The sequence below is a fragment of the Culex pipiens genome, chromosome 2 (genome assembly GCF_016801865.2).
Source record: "Culex pipiens pallens isolate TS chromosome 2, TS_CPP_V2, whole genome shotgun sequence".
NCBI lineage: Eukaryota > Metazoa > Arthropoda > Insecta > Diptera > Culicidae > Culex > Culex pipiens.
This window is the reverse complement of record NC_068938.1, coordinates 95,605,231-95,626,675: the sequence shown is the minus strand read 5'-3', so window position 1 is coordinate 95,626,675 and position 21,445 is coordinate 95,605,231. Positions and strand designations below refer to the sequence as shown.

The 21,445-nt window shown below is 40.8% G+C and overlaps 1 protein-coding gene across 3 annotated transcripts in view; it reads left to right on the top strand.

The window, feature by feature from the left end:
* The first annotated feature begins 2,796 nt into the window (after positions 1–2,796).
* LOC120428091 (tribbles homolog 2-like) overlaps positions 2,797–21,445 on the top strand; it is a 79,125-nt gene continuing 60,476 nt past the window's right edge. Inside the window, exons 1-4 of one of the 3 annotated variants that reach the window (XM_039593075.2) lie at positions 2,797–3,287; positions 9,112–10,087; positions 17,316–17,444; positions 17,780–17,940. In XM_039593075.2, coding sequence (XP_039449009.1) covers positions 9,494–10,087; positions 17,316–17,444; positions 17,780–17,940 — 884 coding nt within the window. In that variant the 5' untranslated portion in view covers positions 2,797–3,287; positions 9,112–9,493. Of the gene's footprint in view, positions 3,288–3,433; positions 4,187–8,892; positions 9,027–9,111; positions 10,088–17,315; positions 17,445–17,779; positions 17,941–21,445 lie in introns of those variants that run through there. The other 2 variants (XM_039593076.2, XM_052707225.1) reach the window with 2 other exon arrangements.

Below are 21,445 nucleotides of genomic sequence, written 5' to 3'. Positions count from 1 at the left end.
TTGCGTGCTTTTATTTTCATGAAAATGAAAACAAAGAACGCGCCCCTTTCACGTAGTTTTTGTCTATTTTTTTGGTAAGAATAATTGTCAATAGGAAAAGGATATAAATTTAATTTCAACCTTTTTTTAAACCACTTATCACACTTACATTTTTTTATTTGTATGGAAACTTTTTATTACAAGAATTGGGATAAAAATAAAATTTTTGGCGTTACGTTATAAAAGAATGCTCCTTAACTAAAGGGCAGTTGAAACTGACTCTACAATACCGCGCAAAAAATACCTTAGCGACTTATAGCATTCATCCAGCAAAAAATGAGGAAAATGGAAGCCTTCATTTTAGAAATGATAACACACGAAAAATTCGAACAAAAATGCAAGCCAAGATGCAAACGGTACTCCATCATCAAAAAATGAAAACATCGCACTCCAAGCAAAACTTACTCGTGGATACCGTGGAGAATTTCCCCTAACCTCTTAAAAAAGTGGAGCATCAACAATTCCCGTCTTCCAAAACCCTTGTCCCCTGGTGTATGTAGAGTACGCACCTGGTAAAGAACCGGTCAAGAATAATTTGAAATGGGCATCTTTTTTTTGTATGGAGCGTGGACAATCGCCTTATTTAATTATGTCATACATTTTTGCCTGCTTCTAGCACAACTTCCTAAATCAGCACACCTAAAGATCACCGTATGGAACGTTGTCGCCGAATCGCTAACCAAACATCTCGTGGCATAAACATCGATTCCGTCTACTATCTGAAGTATTACGCTTAACACTATGGCCTATGTGGCCGTGAGGTGTATGAAGTTCGGATGAGCGCCAGGGATAGATCGGATCTCCGCATAAATGCTCAAACTGATATCACGACTCTTCTTGTCGACTGATTAAAGAGTGTTCGAGTGAAAGCCCGCCACCTTCTTGTCATCTTGGAACAATTCTACAAATTCGAGGACATGAGAAGCGACGCCAATGACAAGGACGCTTTGTACGAGCTTGTTGGCCGCGAGTACATTAAGTGTCCAAAGCACGACGTCGTGGCGGCTGAACTGCGCCAATGCCTGTCCAAGTTCAACAAGATTCGATACCGCCACTCGTAGCGTTATAACCTGGAGCGACGCAAGAACCACGAGGTCGCTACCCAGTAGGCGCGGGAACTCGAAACTGCTCTGCCAGACGAGGTTGAGCTCGCCGAAGCCCCACTGGTTGTCCGGGTACTTAGCCTAATAGTTAAGCGATCAGCTTTCCAACCAGACGATCAATCCCGCACGGTCACCTCGCCGCCGACCATCGATTTTTCGGTGGCAACTAGACTCTCTTGACAGTGGTGGTTGAGTGGAAAATGGACGGGCAGATGACCAACCAACCACACCACAACGCGTGAAAGAAGGAAGAAAGACTCTTCCAACAAAACCCCCTGGATATCATTATCTACCATCAAGACGAAAACAATAGGATCTCGGATCTATAAATAGACGCACGGCTCCGTGATAGCAAAGCGTACTGAGCCAGCATTCGAGTGCCAGGATAGGGCAGAGTCCGGTAGTGTAGTGGTTAGCGTAGTAGCCTCTCACCCCAGTTAGGCCTGGGTTCAATCCCAGACGGACCCGGTGGCATTTTTCGAGACGAGATTTGCCTGACCACGCCTTCTATCGGATGGGGAAGTAAAACACCACAATAACCTTCGAACGCCTAGAAATGAGCAGAAACTTGCAACAGAGACCACAAAAGACATCGAAATGCGTTGGTTCTAAAAGAAACTCAGTACAATTCCGGAACGGCTTCATGCCGCGAGCCGAAAATTGTGCCAGGATAAGGACGGAGAAATCTTGACGGACGTGCGTGACATGATCGTAAAGTGGAAGCAGTACTTCGACGAGCGCCTAAAAGGTCGGTTTGGTGGATGGTGGGGAGGAGCTAGCACCCACGATGAGGGAAGTTAAGGATACCATCAAGAAGCTGAAGAGCATTAACAACTAAACTCCCAAGCTCGAGAAAAAGGGGGAATTTGTATGGGAATTCCCTCATTTTCTCGAGCTTGGGAGTTTAGGTGTTAAAGCAGTTGGTAAAGACGGTTTTGGAGCCGAACTCATCAAGATATGCCCGGACATGTTGGCGGCTTGTCTGCACCAATTGATATTCAAGCTTTGGGGCATAGATCAGCTACTAGAGGAGTGAAAAGAGGGAGTAATATGCTCGATTTAGAAGAAGCGGGACAATTTGGAATGTGAGAACCACCGAGCTATCACAACGCGCTTTTACAAAGACTGCCACAGATCAATTACCTTGCGCACAAAACTACGAATCTACATCTTAACTTTAAGCATCGAAGAAGCTACAAATCTGGATTGGTATAACGTGTCAGGTAGACCAAGATAAGACTAAGAAGCTAATGGCGAGAAGCCTTCACCAAGAAATCAATGCTGTCAACGCGACATTAAGCTGGCACCAAGTGAAGTCAAAAGCAGAGAATCGTCAACAGTGGAAATCCTTCAAGAAAGATCTAAGAATGATCCGCAACCTAGGGAGACTAACGATCTGCAGCCGATCACAAAGCAACGTGGATCTACTTTCTTGATTCAGCAACCACTTTCTTGAAACTTCATCTGGCTCCATGACATAGTCGAAATGACCCTCTCAAAACCACGCCAACTAATCCGGCAGCACTGCCGCCGTGCTCTCTCCCGAGACCACTTTTCGCTCTCCCCGTTCCTCTCTCATTCGCCCAAGCGCTGGTACGTACAACGACGCGCTGATCAAGCCAAGCGTACGACGGGCCTGTACAGCAACACATCGTGCCGCCAGCAGTTCAGTGATGGCTTCCAACGTGGATTGAGGTGTTTTTTGGTTCGCTCCTCCGCCGTTTTCCGTCGATTGTCGTCGCAGGTTCGATTTCGTTCGTTCTCTCATCATTCTCGGCCCGTCGTGATTTTGAGTGAGTGAATGAGAAGAGGAGCGCGAGTGAGTGTGTGTGTGTGCTGAAAGAAGAGAGCACGATTCGTTGTGTTGGAAAAACAGAGAGCAGGTGAGCAACACTTGGATTGTGAAGCAGAAAAGTGTTGCGGAATTTTCTTCCAAGGGAAGTTGTTATTTCGGAAAATCAGTGCCCCCGGATATTGGAGGAAAAGCTAAAGGATAACAGTGTGCAGCGTCGCCATTTGGAAAACAGGATAGAGAAGAGAGTCCATCTTTGTCAGCTGACCATCTTGTGAATCGGTGAAGACTAGATTTTCGCAATATCGTGAAATACGGCCTCCAAAAGGCAATCAAGAGAGTGTTGTTGCAAGGTAATGATGGTTGTCTCAACTGTTGATTGATTAGAACGCCATGATAACAGCTCAGCTTGGTGATAGTGTCAAGAATCGAAACAAAAAAAAAATCGTCATTGAGAGCTTCCAGCGGTGCCAACTCATTGCGTCAAACCGCAACGCAAGTGAAGAGTAGCGAAAAAAATAAGCATTGAAAGATTGTGTCTATTATTGTGACACCTTGCTAAGCAACGCGCAAACACACGCGCACACATAAACAAGTAGGCGACCCTGACGCGGGGTTGCTCTGCGTCGTGCAAGTGTGTGTGTGTGTGTGTGGGTGCCACGCACGGCCTGCTACTACTACGGATACTGTTTACTACGCGCGACGCTACTACGTATTTTTGCGCGTGTGTGCGTGCGTGAGTATTGTGAGCGCGCGTGTGAATTTTTGAATTGCGTGGCCGACGAGTTGCGAAATTGCGTATGATGGCGATTCCGGCGAGAATTTTAAAATAATTTCAATGCGATCGCCTTGAAAATTATTTTCGGCTTCGCTCTGTCCTCTTCTACGCGCTGAGTTGAGCGAGAGAGAGAGAGATGGAGTGAGAGCGGAGCGTATGGGACGAAAGAGACGGGGAAGAAGTGCAGCGCGGAGAGAAAGGTTGATGACGCGCGCGGCGTTTGGGGAAAGAGAGAAATAATCCGCAAAAAGGAGAAAGAGCTGATAAGAGTAGTGGCGATAGGAGCGTGAGGTGTGGGGAGTGGGAAGCGAGTGGTGAAGAAAACAATACATAAACAAAAGAAGAAAGTTTTGCAAAGTTCACGACTTGGGTGCTGCTGCTGCTACTGGGCGAAAGTACCGTAATGTGTTTTGGTGTGGAAAGTGGAAGAGAGTTTGGTGTGATTTGGAAGCTTTGCGTCACGAATTGAAGCAGGTTTGGCGAAGGGGTTTTGTAGAGTTTAGTAACCTCAATTGAGATTTATTAGAAGGAGATTTAAAAGTATTTTTATTAGGTTTGCATATTAAAATAATTTGTTTATGGAAGGAAGTATAAGATTAGTTATTTTTTTCAAACAAGTTCAAAAGTGATAGAAAATAAAAGATAATATTATTGCATTGAATTATTTATTAGTTGATTCAGCATTTTTTATTTGCACATTTGCTGATCTTAACTGAGATATTATAGCTACGTACTAACTTTCAACAGCTGTTTAATTTAATGTGGTTGCCAGGATGGCTAATACTTGATATACAATTATTTCTTCTGGCGAAAAAACAACTAAACAATAAAACTTTAAAATTTTAGGTAAAGATTTTTTTTTTCCTTTTTTAACTTTGTTGGGTCATTGTTGATCATCTCCAAAAAATTTACAACAAATAAAAAAACACGTTGGATAACAATAAATATTTATGTTTAAAAATTTTGATATTTAAACTTCAATTTTGGTAATTTGTTAAGTTTTCATTATTATTATTAAAGCTGAATTGTGGGTCTTAATTCTAAATAGAAGCCTCGTGATTTTTTAAAAATGATTTTCGATGTTTTGTCATAATGTAGTAACCATAACTTCGATTATTTTATAAATGCAATTTTTATTTTTTAATACCTATGTTAATAGTGCCTTTTAAAAATCACTTTAAAGGTCTTTGCTAAATATTTAGAAATACAGTCCAAATTCGATTATCCGAAGTTTCGATTATCCAAGGTCGATTATCCGAAGGTTTGTATGGGACTTTGGATAATTGAATCACGAACAAAAAAAATTGTTTACGTTTTTTTTTCATTTTCTTTTTTTAACATAATATTTGTGTTTTACGACCCCATTTCAGTCAAATTTGAGTTTTTGATTGCTTATTAACCCACCGGAGGTCGCGTACGTGTACTTTGTACGCAGTTTGTAAGGACACTTGTTAGAAAGGCGAAAACACGCGACTTCCCGTAGGTTAAAAATAAAATGCATTTTTTTTAAATATTTCATCTCCGCCATTTTGGCCGCCATCCAGAATTTAAAAATTCTGAATAATTTTTTCATACCTAAGCTCGACCATCCAAAATTAGACAACGAAAAATTGTTTTTTCCTGATTCGATTATCCGAAGTTGAGTCTGGGCTGTAGATTGGTTCAAATTGAAACCCCAATAAAGATTGGATTTTTCGATTTTTCCTTTATAAAATTTTTTAAAATGAATTCTAAAAATAATGATCATCTTAATTATTATCTAAGATTCTGCAAATATCACCAAATAGTGGAAAAGGTTGGAGATTTAGTCCGGAAATAATTTTGATAAAATTTTATGATGAATAGCCTGATAAAAAGTGAACTAGCAGGTTTCTTAAAAACGTTTGGAAATTTATTGAATAAGTGTATTGAACTTTTTGAAAATTCTGTTTTTCGGAACAATTCCTGGCCCTTGGGGAGCTGATTATCAAGTACATCTATAATTGATTAAAATTTTCTGTGATCTAGTATTATGCTTTCTCTGTATCTATCCTTTTCTCATTGCACTTTCTGTAAGTTTTGAAAACTTTTTCTTACTCTTATCTATCCAATAGTTATAAGTAATAATGCCTTCGATTGAACTACGATGTAACACGCAGCTGAAGGAACTCATAAACCCTGTTATGTACCTAAATGAACTCATTGTAACTTGATTATTCACAAATAAACCCGAATTGAATTGAATTGAAAAGCGATTGTAACAATTACCGTCCTATATCAACGCTTTCTGTTTTCAACAAAATTTTAGAAAAACTGCTTATTAAACGTTTACTTTCTTTTATAAATCAACACAATATTTTATACCAATTTCAATATGGCTTTAGACAAGGTTGTAGTACGCTTATAGCCATAACAGAATTAGTTGATTTTATTTCCGGTGAAATTGAAACAAAACATATAGTTGGTTCACTATTTCTTGATTTAAAAAAGGCTTTTGACACTTTGAATCACTCAATTTTACTGAGGAAGTTGGATCATTATGGAATCAGAGGCATAGCAAACGACATCATCAAAAGTTATTTGTCAAATAGGAAACAATTTGTAACTCTAGATAATAAAAACAGTTTGTCTCTGCCCATTAAAATTGGTGTTCCCCAAGGAAGTAATTTAGGTCCTTTGTTATTTTTACTTTATATAAATGATTTAGGTAATATTCCATTGAAAGGTACTGCAAGGTTATTTGCGGATGATACGGCACTTTTCTATCCTGGTTTCAATGTTAACTCTGTTATAAATGACATTGAATCTGATCTTCTTGTTCTTACACGTTATTTCAATGAAAATCTTCTGTCACTTAATGTTCAAAAAACTAAATACATGATCTTTCACTCTTGTAGAAACCCTTTGCCTGTCCACCTAAGTCCCTTTATTAATGCTGAAGCTATTGAATGTGTTGACAAATTTAAATACCTTGGAATTTATTTGGATCCTATCCTGTCATGGTCGCCACACATAAAACATATTGAACATCAACTTTCGTGTCTTTGTGGGGTTATGTGGAGAGTGAGAAAATTTATGCCTAAACATGCTTTGTTAAAATTTTATTATGCTTATATTCATTCCCGTCTTAACTATTTAGTTTCAATCTGGGGTCAAGCGTGTGTTTCATACCTTCAAAAAATTCAGCGTTTACAAAATCGATGTTTAAAAATTGTATTCAATAAACCACTCCTCTTTCCGACTCTTCAGCTTTATGCAGATACCACTCATAATGTTCTACCTGTTAAATCACTTTGTGTCCTACAAGTTTTGCTGTTCGTTCATGACGTTTTGTATAATAGAAACATTCATCACAATTTGCAACTCTCAACTGCCACGCACACGTATAATCTACGAAATAGTAATAATTTACAACGTGAATTAATGACTACAAATTTGGGACAAAAACGGTTTACCTTTCTAGGACCAACTTTATTCAATCAGTTACCGTTAGAAATAAGTTCATGTTTAAATCGACAAACTTTCAAAATAAGATTAAGACAACATTTGAAGCCATCAACCATTTAATAATAACTGTAGTGTAACTTGTGTAATCCATGTAATTGAATGTCGTTTGTAGTGTTAATGTTGTAGTTAAGCATGAATCCCTTAATCGGAAATTTTCCACTGGGATTCATTAGCTAATAAATGTGTCACGTCCTCCACACACCTTTCTTGTTTTGTAATCCGCGCTTTGTATGAAAAATGTTAACGTCTCAGCCCTGTTAAAATTAGTTTATTTGTTTATGTGCTGCATATTAAAGGGCTGTTGACAGTAAGGAGTCCATAACCAGGGGGCTCAAATTGAGCTCTTTGGTATGGGGGAGTGTGGTGGGCCTAAAAAAAAAAAAAAAAAAAAAAAAAAAAAAAAAAAAAAAAAAAAAAAAAAAAAAAAAAAAAAAAAAAAAAAAAAAAAAAAAAAAAAAAAAAAAAAAAGCTTTCTTCTGTTTTTGTGGCGATTGCGAAAAATAAAGGTTCGTTCGCGAACCAACAGGAAAATGCTTGTTTATCGATTAAACACAATGCTCGAACAAACGTGTAGATTTTTCGGGTGAATCGACGGGCTTGTTTTCTTCTATCGCACACTCGCTAATTGCGCGTTTAAGAATCGTCCGGGGGTCGTCTTTCTCTTGCCCCGGTTTCGTAATTCGATCGACAGCCCATGTGGCGGGCTGTATGTTTTGAAATTGACCCCCTTCGTCTACCCGGCATGAATCATGTATCGTCTCGAAAAGCGGGACAAGAAGTTTTTCTTGGTTCGATTCCAGGCAGACGACGAGCTGCGCTCGCCCTTATTAGAAACACTTGACGAACCTCCCTGGAGAATCGACCTGCGCGAATTCGGTGTCAACCAGGCAGATTTACCAACTTGAGCGCGCTATTGTCCTCTTTTCCTAGGAATAAAAGCCGGGAGGGGTAACTCGGGCCCTGCCTAGGTGCGACAATTTCGCTTCAAATGAGGACATCGAGCACGCGAAGCTAGATCGAACCAGGCAGAGCGCACCCTTGGTTTATGACCGAAACCCTGTAAACTTTGTAAAGGAATTTATGGGTTCTTTCGGATGCACCTGGTGACGAACTCGTAAAGATAGGGGGAAAACGGAGCGTCGTCGTCGCATTCTTCGAAAGGATGTAAATTTTCGGCCTGGAGGACGATTTTATTACGACTGCTAATGTAATGTGGCAACGTGGAACGTCGCGAGTTTTTATAGCTTTAAAATTAGTCGGATGTGGCTTTACACCGGGCAGATGTAGAATCATTACTTGGTTATATTGGCGTAGGATTCAGCTCAATGTTATCCGTTCTGTAAACAAAACACGGAAAAATGTTAAACTTTTACGAGCTGATAAGTTTGGTAAGATCTTCGATTAGTTACAAGAACTTTGCCTTCAGCTGCCCATTTCGTCAGCACTTGAAATTGCTTCGTTCATGTTCGACCAGGTCTAGTGTGATTAATTTTTGCATCGTCATCAAACTTTCAGTCGTTTCGTTTGAATGTCATGACCGACGACGACGACGACGACGTGTCTGTTCATGTATTCTTTGTGTCACAATATGACGAAACGCTTCTGTAGAACCCATACAAAAATCACGTACTTTAAAGCAAGAACGTTCAATCTGCGGTTTGTTATCATCGCACTGTTTACGGCGGAGGTCGCTGGCATTACCACGCTGTGCTTACTTCCTTGGGCGCGTCGTCGTTGAATCGCTCACGCAGCGCTCCACTTGCGCACGGTTGCTGACCGTGCACTCGTTGTCAACAACAGACGTTTGCACTTCTGGTTCAATACTGCAGTACGATTTCGTCATCAAGCTGAAGTTGTTTGCGCGCCGTGTTGAAGTTTGGTTTTAACGGAAAACTTTTGATTTTTAATTACAGGTCGCAGAACTTGATCTAGTTCCGCGTTTGGAGCTGCAGAAACAACGCCCGGTGGTGAAATTCAGTGTGATCCATATGGCTCAACAACATGATGGTTGCTAGCTGTGAACGTGCTTCAGGAAAGTTCATGTTCGTCTAGTGTGTGAGATTTAGTACAAAACCGTGAAGTCGGCCCCAAGATGGCTCATTAGAAGTGACGCGCGTAGTGTACGGCAGAATTCAGGTGAAGAACGGAAGATTTTTTAACACCCCGCCCCTCGGTCAAGATAGCCTCTTCGAAGAAGAATTCCTCTAGTGTTCGTGTAAATATAAATAGTAGCTAAAAGTGTGATATCTCTCTAGTTGGTGCTTCTAATCTCGCAAACATCGTACTCACATCGCAATGGATACGATAAATTCCCCCGTAACGATCCCCGCCGGGATCAACTTTGCGCGCCTGCTGCTGACCAAGCCAGATGAACCGTCGACATCTGCGCAGCAGCAGCAAACGCAACACCACCCGCAGCTGATTCCGGTGACGGTGTCCGCCAACGGTACCGCAACCACCATTCCCGCGACGGTAACCTTCGTGAACAACTCGAGTTCGGTCGCGCTGGTGGCCGCTGCAGCCGCCGCAGCGGCAGCCGCTTCCAGTTCGTCCGCGGCGTCGAACCTCGCGCTCGCCGGATCAGCCGCCGCGGCCGCCGTCGGTCCCGCGAACAAAAAGTGTCCGTACCATCGCCAGTGTTACCGGAATCATCACCACCATCAGCAGCAGCAGCAGCAGCAGCAGCAGCAGGTTGGTGGGCGGCGCAGCACTGCCAACGGGGCCGGTTCTACGGCTCTGTACCCCCAGCGGGATGCCATCTCGACGAACGCGGCCCCGCCGCTGAACGCCACCATCCTGGCCGAGCGCTACCTGCTGCTGGACATCGTGGAGGGCAGCTCGCTCTTCCGGTGTACCGATCTGAAGACACAGGAGGAGTTGGTGTGCAAGGTAAGCTATTATTCTAAATCAACTTTGGGTTGACGAGTCAGATAACTTTTTTAAGACTCCGACTACGGCTTTTGAAGATTTGACAATTCTAACTCTAACTCCAACTCTCCAACCCTAACTCGCCTTCACCTGACTGTTGAAAATTTGCCTACCCTACGACAACGACTTCGATTAAAACTCCCGGAATTTGTCGACTTTGACTCCGGGTCCAAAAAGAACCTGACCCTAAAGCCAAATCTCTGATAAATAAGGTCAGATTACCCCAAAATCAATCTCTTATTCCTGCGACCGAGGTTATATTTGCCCAAAAATTCAAATTCCCGGAATTCTTCAAATGCAAGATTAATTTGATGAATTCTATGTGTAGCTAAGCTCTAGTGAGTTTCTGAGGTCCAAAAAAATCGTACACAGTATAAAAAATCATGCCTATACTTCAATTGGGAATGGGTACATCTTTTATGTCAGAAAAAATGTGTAATTTTACCTCTGAAAATGTGTAATTTTTCATTCTGGTGTAATGTCACTTTCTCAGTTCAAATTGAGGAAAAATCACATCAAAAAGAACTAAACACTTTTCAAATTTATAGAATGTTTTACTATGTACATCCTTCGCAACATCAATTTTCTTCCTTGGAATATTTTGAGATTCTGAGTTAAGAGCGATTTGTTGCGTTTTTCCACAGCAACAGCAGCACTTCAGGAAATTTGTGAAAATATTATGTACCGTCATCAGGGGTGATATTGGGACTAGGGGGTGAAATTGGGTCATACAGAAATGCTGAAATTTGTATGACCCAATCTCACCCCCCCTACCCAAAGTCACCCCTGATGACGGTACATAATATTTTCACAAATTTCCTGGAGTATACTTGCTGTGGGAAAATGCAACAAATCGCTCTTAATTTTACCTCTTTTCTTATGTAATGTCACTCACATCTTCAGTCTAAATCGAGGTAAAATTACATCATAAAAGAGGTAATATTCAACCTTCCAAAGTTACACCTTCCAAATTTACAAAATTTTTTACTGTGCAGCCAATTTTTCGAAGGGAAACTGGAGAGCGCTTTAGGTTAGATTACGCCTAGCACTCTTCTTGTCATTTATTAACCCTCTACAACCCAACCCCGCCTTTATACGGACTTCGATTTAAAAAATCGCCAAAACCCATTTTTCAATCAATTTTTGATCTTTAAAAATCATTGGAAAGAAGAAATTTTAATTTTAGAAAATTTATGGGTTGGAAGTTTTACTTGTTTTATGTAACTTTGCCAATGTTTTTAAAAATGTAATTTTTTTAGGGGTCAACTTTGGCTGTGTTTTTTACTAACATTTCCTATACTTTAAGTAAAAAGAAGTGTGTAGTAATTTTTCTAATGTCCCAGACTATGCCTCTACGCATTTTTTTACAACTTAAATGATAATGGTGCCATTTTATAGCAGAAAATGTTAAAAACAAGCAGAAAATTTAAAAAGTGACTCTAAAAACATGAAAAAAATTAGATAGGCAAAATGTAATGATAGGAGGTGGTAGAATAGGCTCAAAACTACCAAAAACAAACATAAACTTAACAAGATAAATGCAAATTAAAATACTAAAAATGAAACAAGAAAAACCTAAAACAAGAGAAGTAAAGTTTTTTGTTGAACAAAAGTTGCTCAAAATGACCTCCTGAACACGGGAAAAACAAAAATTTTCGAAAAAAAAATTTGGGCGGTAGAGGGTTAACATTTGTAATTACAAACACGAAACATAGCAAACGTTAAAGTGGCCAGGCCTACTGCGTAAACTTAACCGCAGAGATGATTCGTTGATTTGGGTTGAGTTTAAGCAATTTGTTCAAGCAATCAATATTGTGTGTAACTCCCCATGCTACCTTATCATCTGCTCAAATTCCGAAACGCCGACTTCCTCACGTACACACCTGCCATTACCTCCGCCGTCGAACCATCCTTGAACTTTATCTGGGAACGCGTAGCGTGTAGCGACCTTGACGGTTCATCGTCGTCTCTACGCCGCGCGCGTAAACGAACCCAAAATTACTGATTAGTTCTACGACGACGTGAAGTCGTCATCGGACACACGCAAACTCAGCGCTTGGTATCATCTTTTTGCACACCCAGAGGGAAGAATTGCGTCGCGAGAAAAAAAAACAAGTCAACGTAAAATTTATCACAGATAGACGCGTTGGAATTCTTTGTTGCGCGTGAAATTGTGTCACTGAGTTGCGTCCTGAATACTCTCTACGAGACGGATGTAGCGCCGTAGACAAAGGGATTCCGTTCGTCATCCGATCGTAGCCGATTGCTTGCATATTAATAAACGGCAATTGTGCAATTTGTCACACCACAAACACAATTGAAACGGATGACTAATCAGGACACCCCATGACTGGGTGTTTGGAGCAGTGTGAGTCACCTTGAAGCGTTCCAAGTGATAAGAGGAAATCTTGGAAACGTTCTGTGAGAACTTTAGCTTGCGCTTGTCAACCAATTAGCAATTCTAGCTTGGAGCGATTAGCTCCAAAGATCACCTGACATCGCGTGCATTGTGTTTACCCCGAGGGTACTATTCCACACCCACAGTCGCACAACGTGATCCTGGGTGTTGACGATCTCGGCGATAACACGCCCCAAGCGACTGTTGTTTACCAACACCAATCCCCGTCTGCAAACCCTCAGCTCAACTCGCTGATCACGTTCAGGAATCTAAGCGTCAAGGGTTACCCCCAAAATCGCACGTAGTCGCTCCAAAGAACGACGCTCCCACGCCCCGCGTTCTTCTTCTTTTCGAGGTATTTCGCAACTTTGCGCGATAAAGACTGCCCCACCGCGTTTAGATTGTTCCAGAAATAACCGGTCACGCTATTGATGCTGAACGTCGTAGTCGAATCAGCCTTCCGGGTTGATTCGAAGTTACGCGCGCTCGGGACATCACACCGTTCGCTCGAGGTTGTTGTTTACGTGCTATTTTGGCGCTGTACTACCGCACCGTACCTTCTTCTAGTAAGCAGAGAAAGAGTCTTATGCAATCTTTCGATGTACTAGCGTAAGCAAGCACACTGCACGCGTAATTACACGCCGTTCGCCCTTTTGCTTTCTTTCTCGCACCGGCTGGTTGTACCGACGAGGAAGTCGTCGGATATCTCATTATAGTGCGCACCGGTTGGTGCGATGGCGTGTTCAGAAAGTCGTGGAATCGATTCCGCGTTGTTCAGTGCAGAAAGAAATGGGGGGAAAATCACTGGACTGTGCTGCTGCTGCCGGTGTGGTTGTCGTGACGCAACTCGGTGCGCAATTGGAAGTGCCAGGAAAGATGAATGAAAGTATATTTATATTATATAGGAATGTTTCATTGAGAGGAAATACCAAATGAAATGTTTATTTCTGCCTCTTTCTACTTCATGCAATTTGTGTTCTTATTTTCGGTTTGGCATCAAATTGGAAGATTAATTTGAGCAAATTTATAAAATTAATGGATTAAGCTATCTATGAACAGTAAAGTTTGAAAAAAATATTTATAAATACAGGTACAAAAAAAAACTCAATGTATAAAATATAAAAAAATTCTGAAATGTTTCACAAAAGAAAAAACCCTACGGCCCAAATTTTGTTCTACGATTAACTTCACTTCTCTTGTTTTATGGTTTTCTTGTTTTATTTTTAGTATCAGTATCTTTAATTGCGTTTATCCTGTTTAATTTATGTTTGTTTTTGGTAGTATTTGGCATATTCTACCACCTCCTATCATTACATTTTGCCTATGTAATTTTTTCATGTTTTTACAGTCACTTTTTCAATTTTTTGCTTGTTTTTCACATGTTTTGCTATAGCATGGCACTATTATCATTTAAATTGAAAAGGCATAGTTTGGGACACAACACAAATTACTGCATACTTGCAACTTAAAATATAGGAAATGTTAGTAAAAACACAGCCAAAGTTGACTTCTAAAAAAAATGTTACAGATTAGGGTAGGGTAGTCATCAATGAGACACTTTTGGTTTTCAACTTTCAAGAATTTTTCTAATTTTTTCATCACCATGTTTTAATGAGCTTTTTGTTGCATTATCTTTTTTTTAATGTGTTCTAACATTGACCAAAATATGATATCGATCCGACATCTACATCCAGAGTTATTCAACTGTCTCATTGTAGACGCACTTGGCAGGAACAATGAGACAGCTGGGGAACAATGAGACAATCTACGAAAATCAACATTTTTCTAGTAAAACATCATGTTTTTGTATTGTTCCATTGCAGGTGACTTGCCTTGAACATTTTAGAGCAATTTTGCCAACATGAAACTATTATTAACAAAAGTTACACTAAAAAGTATTTAAATTTTGTAAAATACATATATTAATACCAAATAACTTTGTATTTTTGGTAAAATGAAGTTTAAACTCTATAAATATGCCAAAAATCACTTTTAATTCATGTTTAGAAAGATTTCCATCGATTTTGAAAAGTTTAATGAAGAAAAATCTAATAAAAGGACATTGTAGCCCAACTCAATCCCTATGGAACGTCGAAAGAAATTTGAAGAAATATAAGTTTTGGTGTAAATGGCAGCCTACGAGCGAAAAAGTATTTTTTGTCCATAATTTACTTTTACACCCCAGAATCAAACCTTTATGAATAACTTTTCAAGGGAGCGTCCATAACCAAAGCCACTGATATGGCAGACGTGTATCCAGTAGACACACCTTTCCTCCAAATATGAGCCTGATTGGTTGAAACTACGACTTGTGAGAGCCAGTTTATCATTGTTCCCCGTGTCTCATTGATGACTACTCTACCCTACACAAGTTTTTTGATAATGATGACCAAGTTTTACTAAAAAAATTCCTCGATTTCTTGAGACAAAGTTTCTGAAAGTTTCTGGAGACAAAATTAAAAAATAATGATAAAATATGGGGAAAGATCTAAAATTTTCAAGATTTATCCTCACATGATATTTTTTAAATTATATCATCATAAACTTAATCATAAACTACACACTGAAGCGTTTGGTACGGTATGTCCACGCATCCTTCCTCCCCTGTAGTTTCTGTGAAATGTGAGAGCAATTCTCTGAGATTTCGGTCATTCGATTTTTTTTGTATTTTTCAATCCGGCTGAAATTTTTGTGGTGCCTTCGGTATGCCCAAAGAAGCCATTTTCCATCATTAGTTTGTCCATATAATTTCCATACAAATTTGGCAGCTGTCCATACAAAAATGATTTATGAAAATTCAAAAACCTGTGTCTTTGGAAGGATTTTTTTTGATCGATTTGGTGTCTTCGGCAAAGTTGTATGGATAGGACTACACTGAAAAAATATGATACACGGTAAAAAAAAATTGGGTGATTTTTAATTTCACTTTTTGTCACTAAAACTTGATTTGCAACAAAACACTTTTTTTTTAATTTTTTGATATGTTTTAGGTGACATCAAATGCCAACTTTTCAGAAATTTCCAGAATGGGCAATAAATCTTTGACGGAGTTATGAATTTTTTAATCAATACTGATTTTTTCAAAAAATCGAAATATACTGATTTTTTCAAAAAATCGGAATATTGGTCGCAAAAATTTTTCAACTTCATTTTTCGATGTAAAATCAAATTTGCAATCAAAAAGTACTTCAGTGAAATTTTGATAAAGTGCACCGTTTTCAAGTTATAGCCATTTTTAGGTAACTTTTTTAAAGTTAGCAGCAGTTATAATTTTTAAAAAAAATTAGTGCCCATGTTTGCCCATTACTGGAAAAAATATTTTCGAAGAGCTGAGAAAATTCTCTATATTTTTCTCTTTTTAACTTTGTTGATACGACTCTTAGTTGCTGAGATATTGCCATGCAAAGATTTAAAAACCGAAAAATTGATGTTTTATAAGTCTCACCAAAACAACCCACCATTTTCTAATTTCGATATCTCAGCCACTAATGGTCTGATTTTCAATGTTAAAATATAAAACATTCGTGAAATTTTCTGATCTCTTCGAAAAAAATATTTTGATTTTTAAATTCTAATGAAATGTATGACCTTTTAAAGGTTACAAGCTATTAATCTTGAAATAAATTACTTTCAGAACTATTTTTTTTATAGAATTGAACTGTTATGTAACCTTTTCGATAAAGTTTGATAATCTGGCAACACTGCCATGAGCTATCGAAAAAGGAAAATTCAACTCAAAATCAATAAACTTTAGCTCAAATTTACGTTTTCTTAAATATTTAGTCTGTTTGCCTCAATTACCTTAATTGCCTGTCTAGAACAAACTTCTCGTTAGTAGTTTGCTTACACAGAGAAACACATATCAAATCAAGCAAATCGACGTCCACTCCCTTACCCAACCGTACAGAATCGCTTGTTTAGTCCGGCGTGGGGGAGTGTCCACTGCTGGGGGATAGGCTCGTTTACACATACCTTCATTTTAATAGTGCGAAACTGCTGAATCAAACGACAGCCCAAACGGCGGCCACACCCTCGGCTGCGTTGACATGTTCTCTGGCTGTCCAGTGACCATTAGTGTTTGAGATGATCTCACAGTACTGCAGGTTGGGTAGACTGTCGCAATCAACCCAAATTTGAAGGTTTCTTTCTTTCGACGTATACAGTCTCGAGACCACCTCTCCGACGAAGGTTGTCCCCCCGGAGTCGGCGCTGGTATAATTCAATTCACAGCTGTCCCCGGACTTGATCATTTTACCATATTTGACCGCCGCGCCGCCGCGCGTTGGTGCAATTGAAATGTTACCAAGTGAGTTCAGGCGAGTCTCGCTGGTCGTCGATCGTGTACGCAATAATTTTTGCACGCCGTCGCCGTCACCATCTCTGAAGTCTCGCGTTGATGGCTGTACAAATCGTACACCGCGTGAACCGTTTGGAAATGGTCTGGCCCGGACCACCTCCAATGCTGGTGGAGATGGTTCAACCCCGTGCAATTACTCTCCATATGATGGCGCTATTGGCCATCGGATATTGATTGATTGACTGCATCTGCACGACGTGTAGAACCGTTCTGTGTGCAACCTCTCACAAGTGGTGGTGGTGGGTTGTCCATATTTGGGCACAATGTAGTAACTTAATTCCAAGGTGTTGTGAAGCTAATTCCGCGAATGTGCGACCCATTAGCAGCGCGATCGCGCTATCGATCATCGTTGAACTAATTGCATTTGCAGATGGGGAGAGGGTGTGATAATTGCAATTACCGACTGACTAATGTGTTTTGTTTTATCGTTTCAGATCGCCAACAACCCGTGCTCGAACCTGCTGACCGCCCACTTCCGGCTGGACGGGCACCCGCACGTTAATTTCTTGCACAAAGTCATACAGGGAAACAACCAAACGTATCTGTTCTTCGCACCGTCGCAGGTAGGTCCAACAAGTTTTGGTTGACGATGCCCAAATCATAGCATTGTACCTTGGGTGGCACGTCGGCGATATGACTAATATGGCTTATTATGTCATACCAAGATGAATATTGAACTACATGAAGATTTCATAAAGTCAAATCAAAATTGTATTGTAAATTGTAACAAATCGACGACGTGCCACCCTAGCTACGGTGTTATGGAGTGCTACCCAAGACGCGTTAGGTGGTCTTTCCATTCAAGTCATCAAGCGCAACCGGTCACGTGTCAATCATTAAAAAAAACCAAAAGCCGCAAATTACTAACCCTCAACATATTTATTTCCCCCGTCCCTAGGGCGACCTGCACTCGCACGTCCGCGTCCGTAAGCGCCTCCGCGAGCCGGAAGCCCGCCGGCTGTTCCGCCAGATGTGCGAGGTGGTCAAGACCTGCCACGAGCAGGGCATCGTGCTGCGTGATCTCAAGCTGCGGAAGTTTGTGTTTGCCGACAGTGAAAGGTGAGTCCCCGCCTCCCAAGTGGCTAATTGCTCGCCAACCGAGAAATGGTTAGACTGAAACTTATTTTTAACCGCGATGAGTTGTCGCGGTCGGAAATAGCTCTCGCCCATGATGGTTGCAAAATTGTAACAAAATGTATTTCGTCAGAGACGTCGTCGCCGTACGGCAAAGCGCATTGGTCACGGATCATTTGCGCTAGGCGTTCTAGGTCTCATTGTAGTGAATATGCAAAATTACGCCAGAGACTGGGTCTTGGGTTTGATTCTCTCATAGAGCACGCCACAGCATAAGTCGCGGACCAAGAAGTTAGTCGTAGAAGTTTGACGAGAGCTCGCGACGTGAGCTTTTTGTACTTGGGGGACTCGATTGTTTCCCAATCCATCGCAGTTCCATCTAGCGCAGGGTCTGACTGATCTGCAACCAGATCGTGGCGCGACGATGAGATCTGTTGGGAAACGCGCGCTCCCTCTGACATTCATATTTTAATGTTGCTTGGTCGAGGTCGGGTTTGGAGCAGGGGTTCTTTCCAAATATATCTGACTTAATTTCTTGTCAATTTTTTAAAAAACTCAGTCAGTTTATTGATTTTAACATCAAACAGGCGTCAAATATTGAATGCTCAGGGTAGGACAGTGAGCAAGAGAGCAACTCTCTTTTCTTCAAATTCCTCCCGTTTGCTCCACTTCTCTCTCGCTTGCTCCAAAGTTATGCAGAGTACACGGGAGAAAGAGAGTGTGAGGAAAGTTGTTCTCTTGCTCACTGTCTTCACAGGCCAGACAAACCTCTTAAAATATACTGAAAAGATTATAGTTTGCCAATTTGGAATAGTAAAAAAATATAAATTTAGTATGAACACCTGATCAAAACTGGTTTCGTAACCACTGATTCAGACAATTAATAAAAAAAACAAAATCGCTTCTAGAACGAGATATTCGACAGTAATTATCGTCAGGCGTTCTTGCAAACTATCCTTTACTCAAACTTTTTGTCAAATTAAAAAAAAGGTCAGTCAGTTGATTGATTTTAACATAAACCTGACGTCAAATAATGAATGCTCAGGGTAAGACAGTAAGCAAGAGAGCAACTCTCTTTTTTTCCAGATTCCTTCTGTTTTCTCTGCATCTCTCTCTTGTTTTCTCTGAAGTTAAGAAGAGTACACGGGAGGAATCTGGAGGAAAGAGAGTTGCTCTCTTGCTCACTGTCTTTCCAGGCCAGACAAACCTCACAAGGTTCACCGCAGAGATGATTCGTTGAAACGGTTTAAATAAATTTTAGAATAACCGAATGCTAAAAAATAAGCATTGGTTTCGTCACCACTGACAAAAAAATTAAACAAAATCGCTGCTAGAACGTGAATTTCGACAGTAATCATCGTCGGTAATTGCCGAAGCTCCGCCGTATGACGAGTGTGAGAGAGAGGAGAGTCGGTGTGAAACGGACCAATCAAAGAGTATATTTATTGGACTTGCTAGTTTGGTCGCAGCCCCTGTCGAACCAACGTATGATTCATATGGAGGTTAGACACCACAACAAAGAAGAGCGTGCGTTGGTCACTACTAGGTAGTAGTAGTAGTAGCAATTTGCTAATCACACCAACGACGACGCGAGTTATTTCGGGGGAGGCACGTACACCGCGCGCGGTGAGAAACGGTCAAATTTTCGCAATTCTTGCTCTCCTAAAATTTGTTTGAAGGTGCGCGCGAGTAACAAACTCGTAGTGACTGAGTGTTTACCCAGCTATTAGCTGGTACTGGTGAGCATAACGAGGGAGATCAGATCGTGACGTTGCAGTCCCTTGTTAGACAGACTGCTAGTGGCGAACCGACCGCCACAACAAAGCCGAAACAATTGCCAACCGATTTGAAGGTTATGGGAGTTGATAAATTATGTGCCGAACAAATGACCGCCGACGTGTTCACGCAAGCAGCCGCCCTCGAGTGCAGCATAATTGAAGGGGCCTGGACAGTTGCTCGCCAGAGACCTCATTTTTTGCTGTTTTAATTTGGCACAGTGCTCTCTTGAAGCAATTCAGTTGTTCAGTTGAATACGCCGATTTTTTGGTATTTTTGCGACAACAGATCATGACCACGACTCAGCTTGAGTCAGCTGCTGCTGGTGCAATCTGCAGCATTGTTGTTTGTAGACTCAGATGGCGGTCACCCCGTCGCTTACTTGTGGCGCTACAAGTGGCGAAAATGCAAATATTGCGGAAGAAATCTTTATCTGTTGTGCTGTCTGAAGCTGCGATTGTATCAGCAGCTGTGTGACGGAACGTCAACACCGCTGTGCTGCAGTGTTGACCCAGCTGACACGTACTCCGAGCTCTCGGTACAAGTTCCATGGTTGACGTTCGGGGTTGACCTCCAACCAAGCTTCCAAGTTACGCACCGAGAGGGCTTTCAACAGCTGAAATGAGCGTCTAAACCAGAGTTACATTTGGTGCGCGCTTGCGAAAGCCTAATTTCAATGGTTTGACCTCCGTGGCGCAGTAGATACCATCACTAAACCCGCCTACAACCACTACGGTAGCGATGACGGGGTGTACCTTCACTATACGCGCTGCGGCTAGATAATTTGACATGCTAAACGACTTGGCGTTTTGTGAAATGCCATTCTCCGCTGAACGAGTGATGGAAGAGAAGGTGATCGTTGGAGATCTTGTGCGTTTAAAGTTCGGGATGAAGTTGTGTTTGTGAGACTATCAACAGGGGTGGTCCTGAAATTGTCGAACGACGAAACGGCGTACTTTAATCTACCAAAAATAACAGAATCGAAAAGTTATACTTTTCATCTTTGAAATTACTGCTCAATTTTTCTTCGATTTTTTTTTCTCTTTTGGAGGTCTTTTTGAGCAACTTTTGTTCTTCGAAAAACAGATCATTGGTGCGCTGGAAGTGGAGACGCGAAGTCGTGATTATGCAGGTTAATTTTTTTGGTGTGCTTTTGTGTCGCTTTTTGTATGGGGTGAGTGATTGTGGTAATCGAATAATAGCATCGTGCGCTGGAAGTGGGGACACGAAGTCGTGATTATTCAGGTTAATTTTTTTTGTGTGCTTTTGTGTCGCTGTTCGTATGGGGTGAGTGATTGTGGTAATTGAATAATAGCATCATTGGTGCGCTGGAAGTGGGGACGCGAAATCGTGATTATTCAGGTTAATTTTTTTTGTGTGCTTTTGTGTCGCTGTTCGTATGGGGTGAGTGATTGTGGTAATCGAATAATAGCATGACTTACTGAATTATTTGTGTCTTGAGTGTTTTTTTGTGATCTTAATTAATTGTTTTGTGATTTTCAAAGCCCTTCCTATAGCATCGTTGATCGGAAGGCACGGCGTCGGGTAAATTGTGTATAATTTTTTCGAATAAGGTTTTATTTTTTATGGTGAAAAAGCCATTTCTATATAATGATCGAAAGACGCACTGACATTTTGGATTAATTAATAGTGGAGTGAAATAATTGTGTGTGAGTGACTTTGTGTGTTAACCAGAAAGACCTTCCCATAGCAT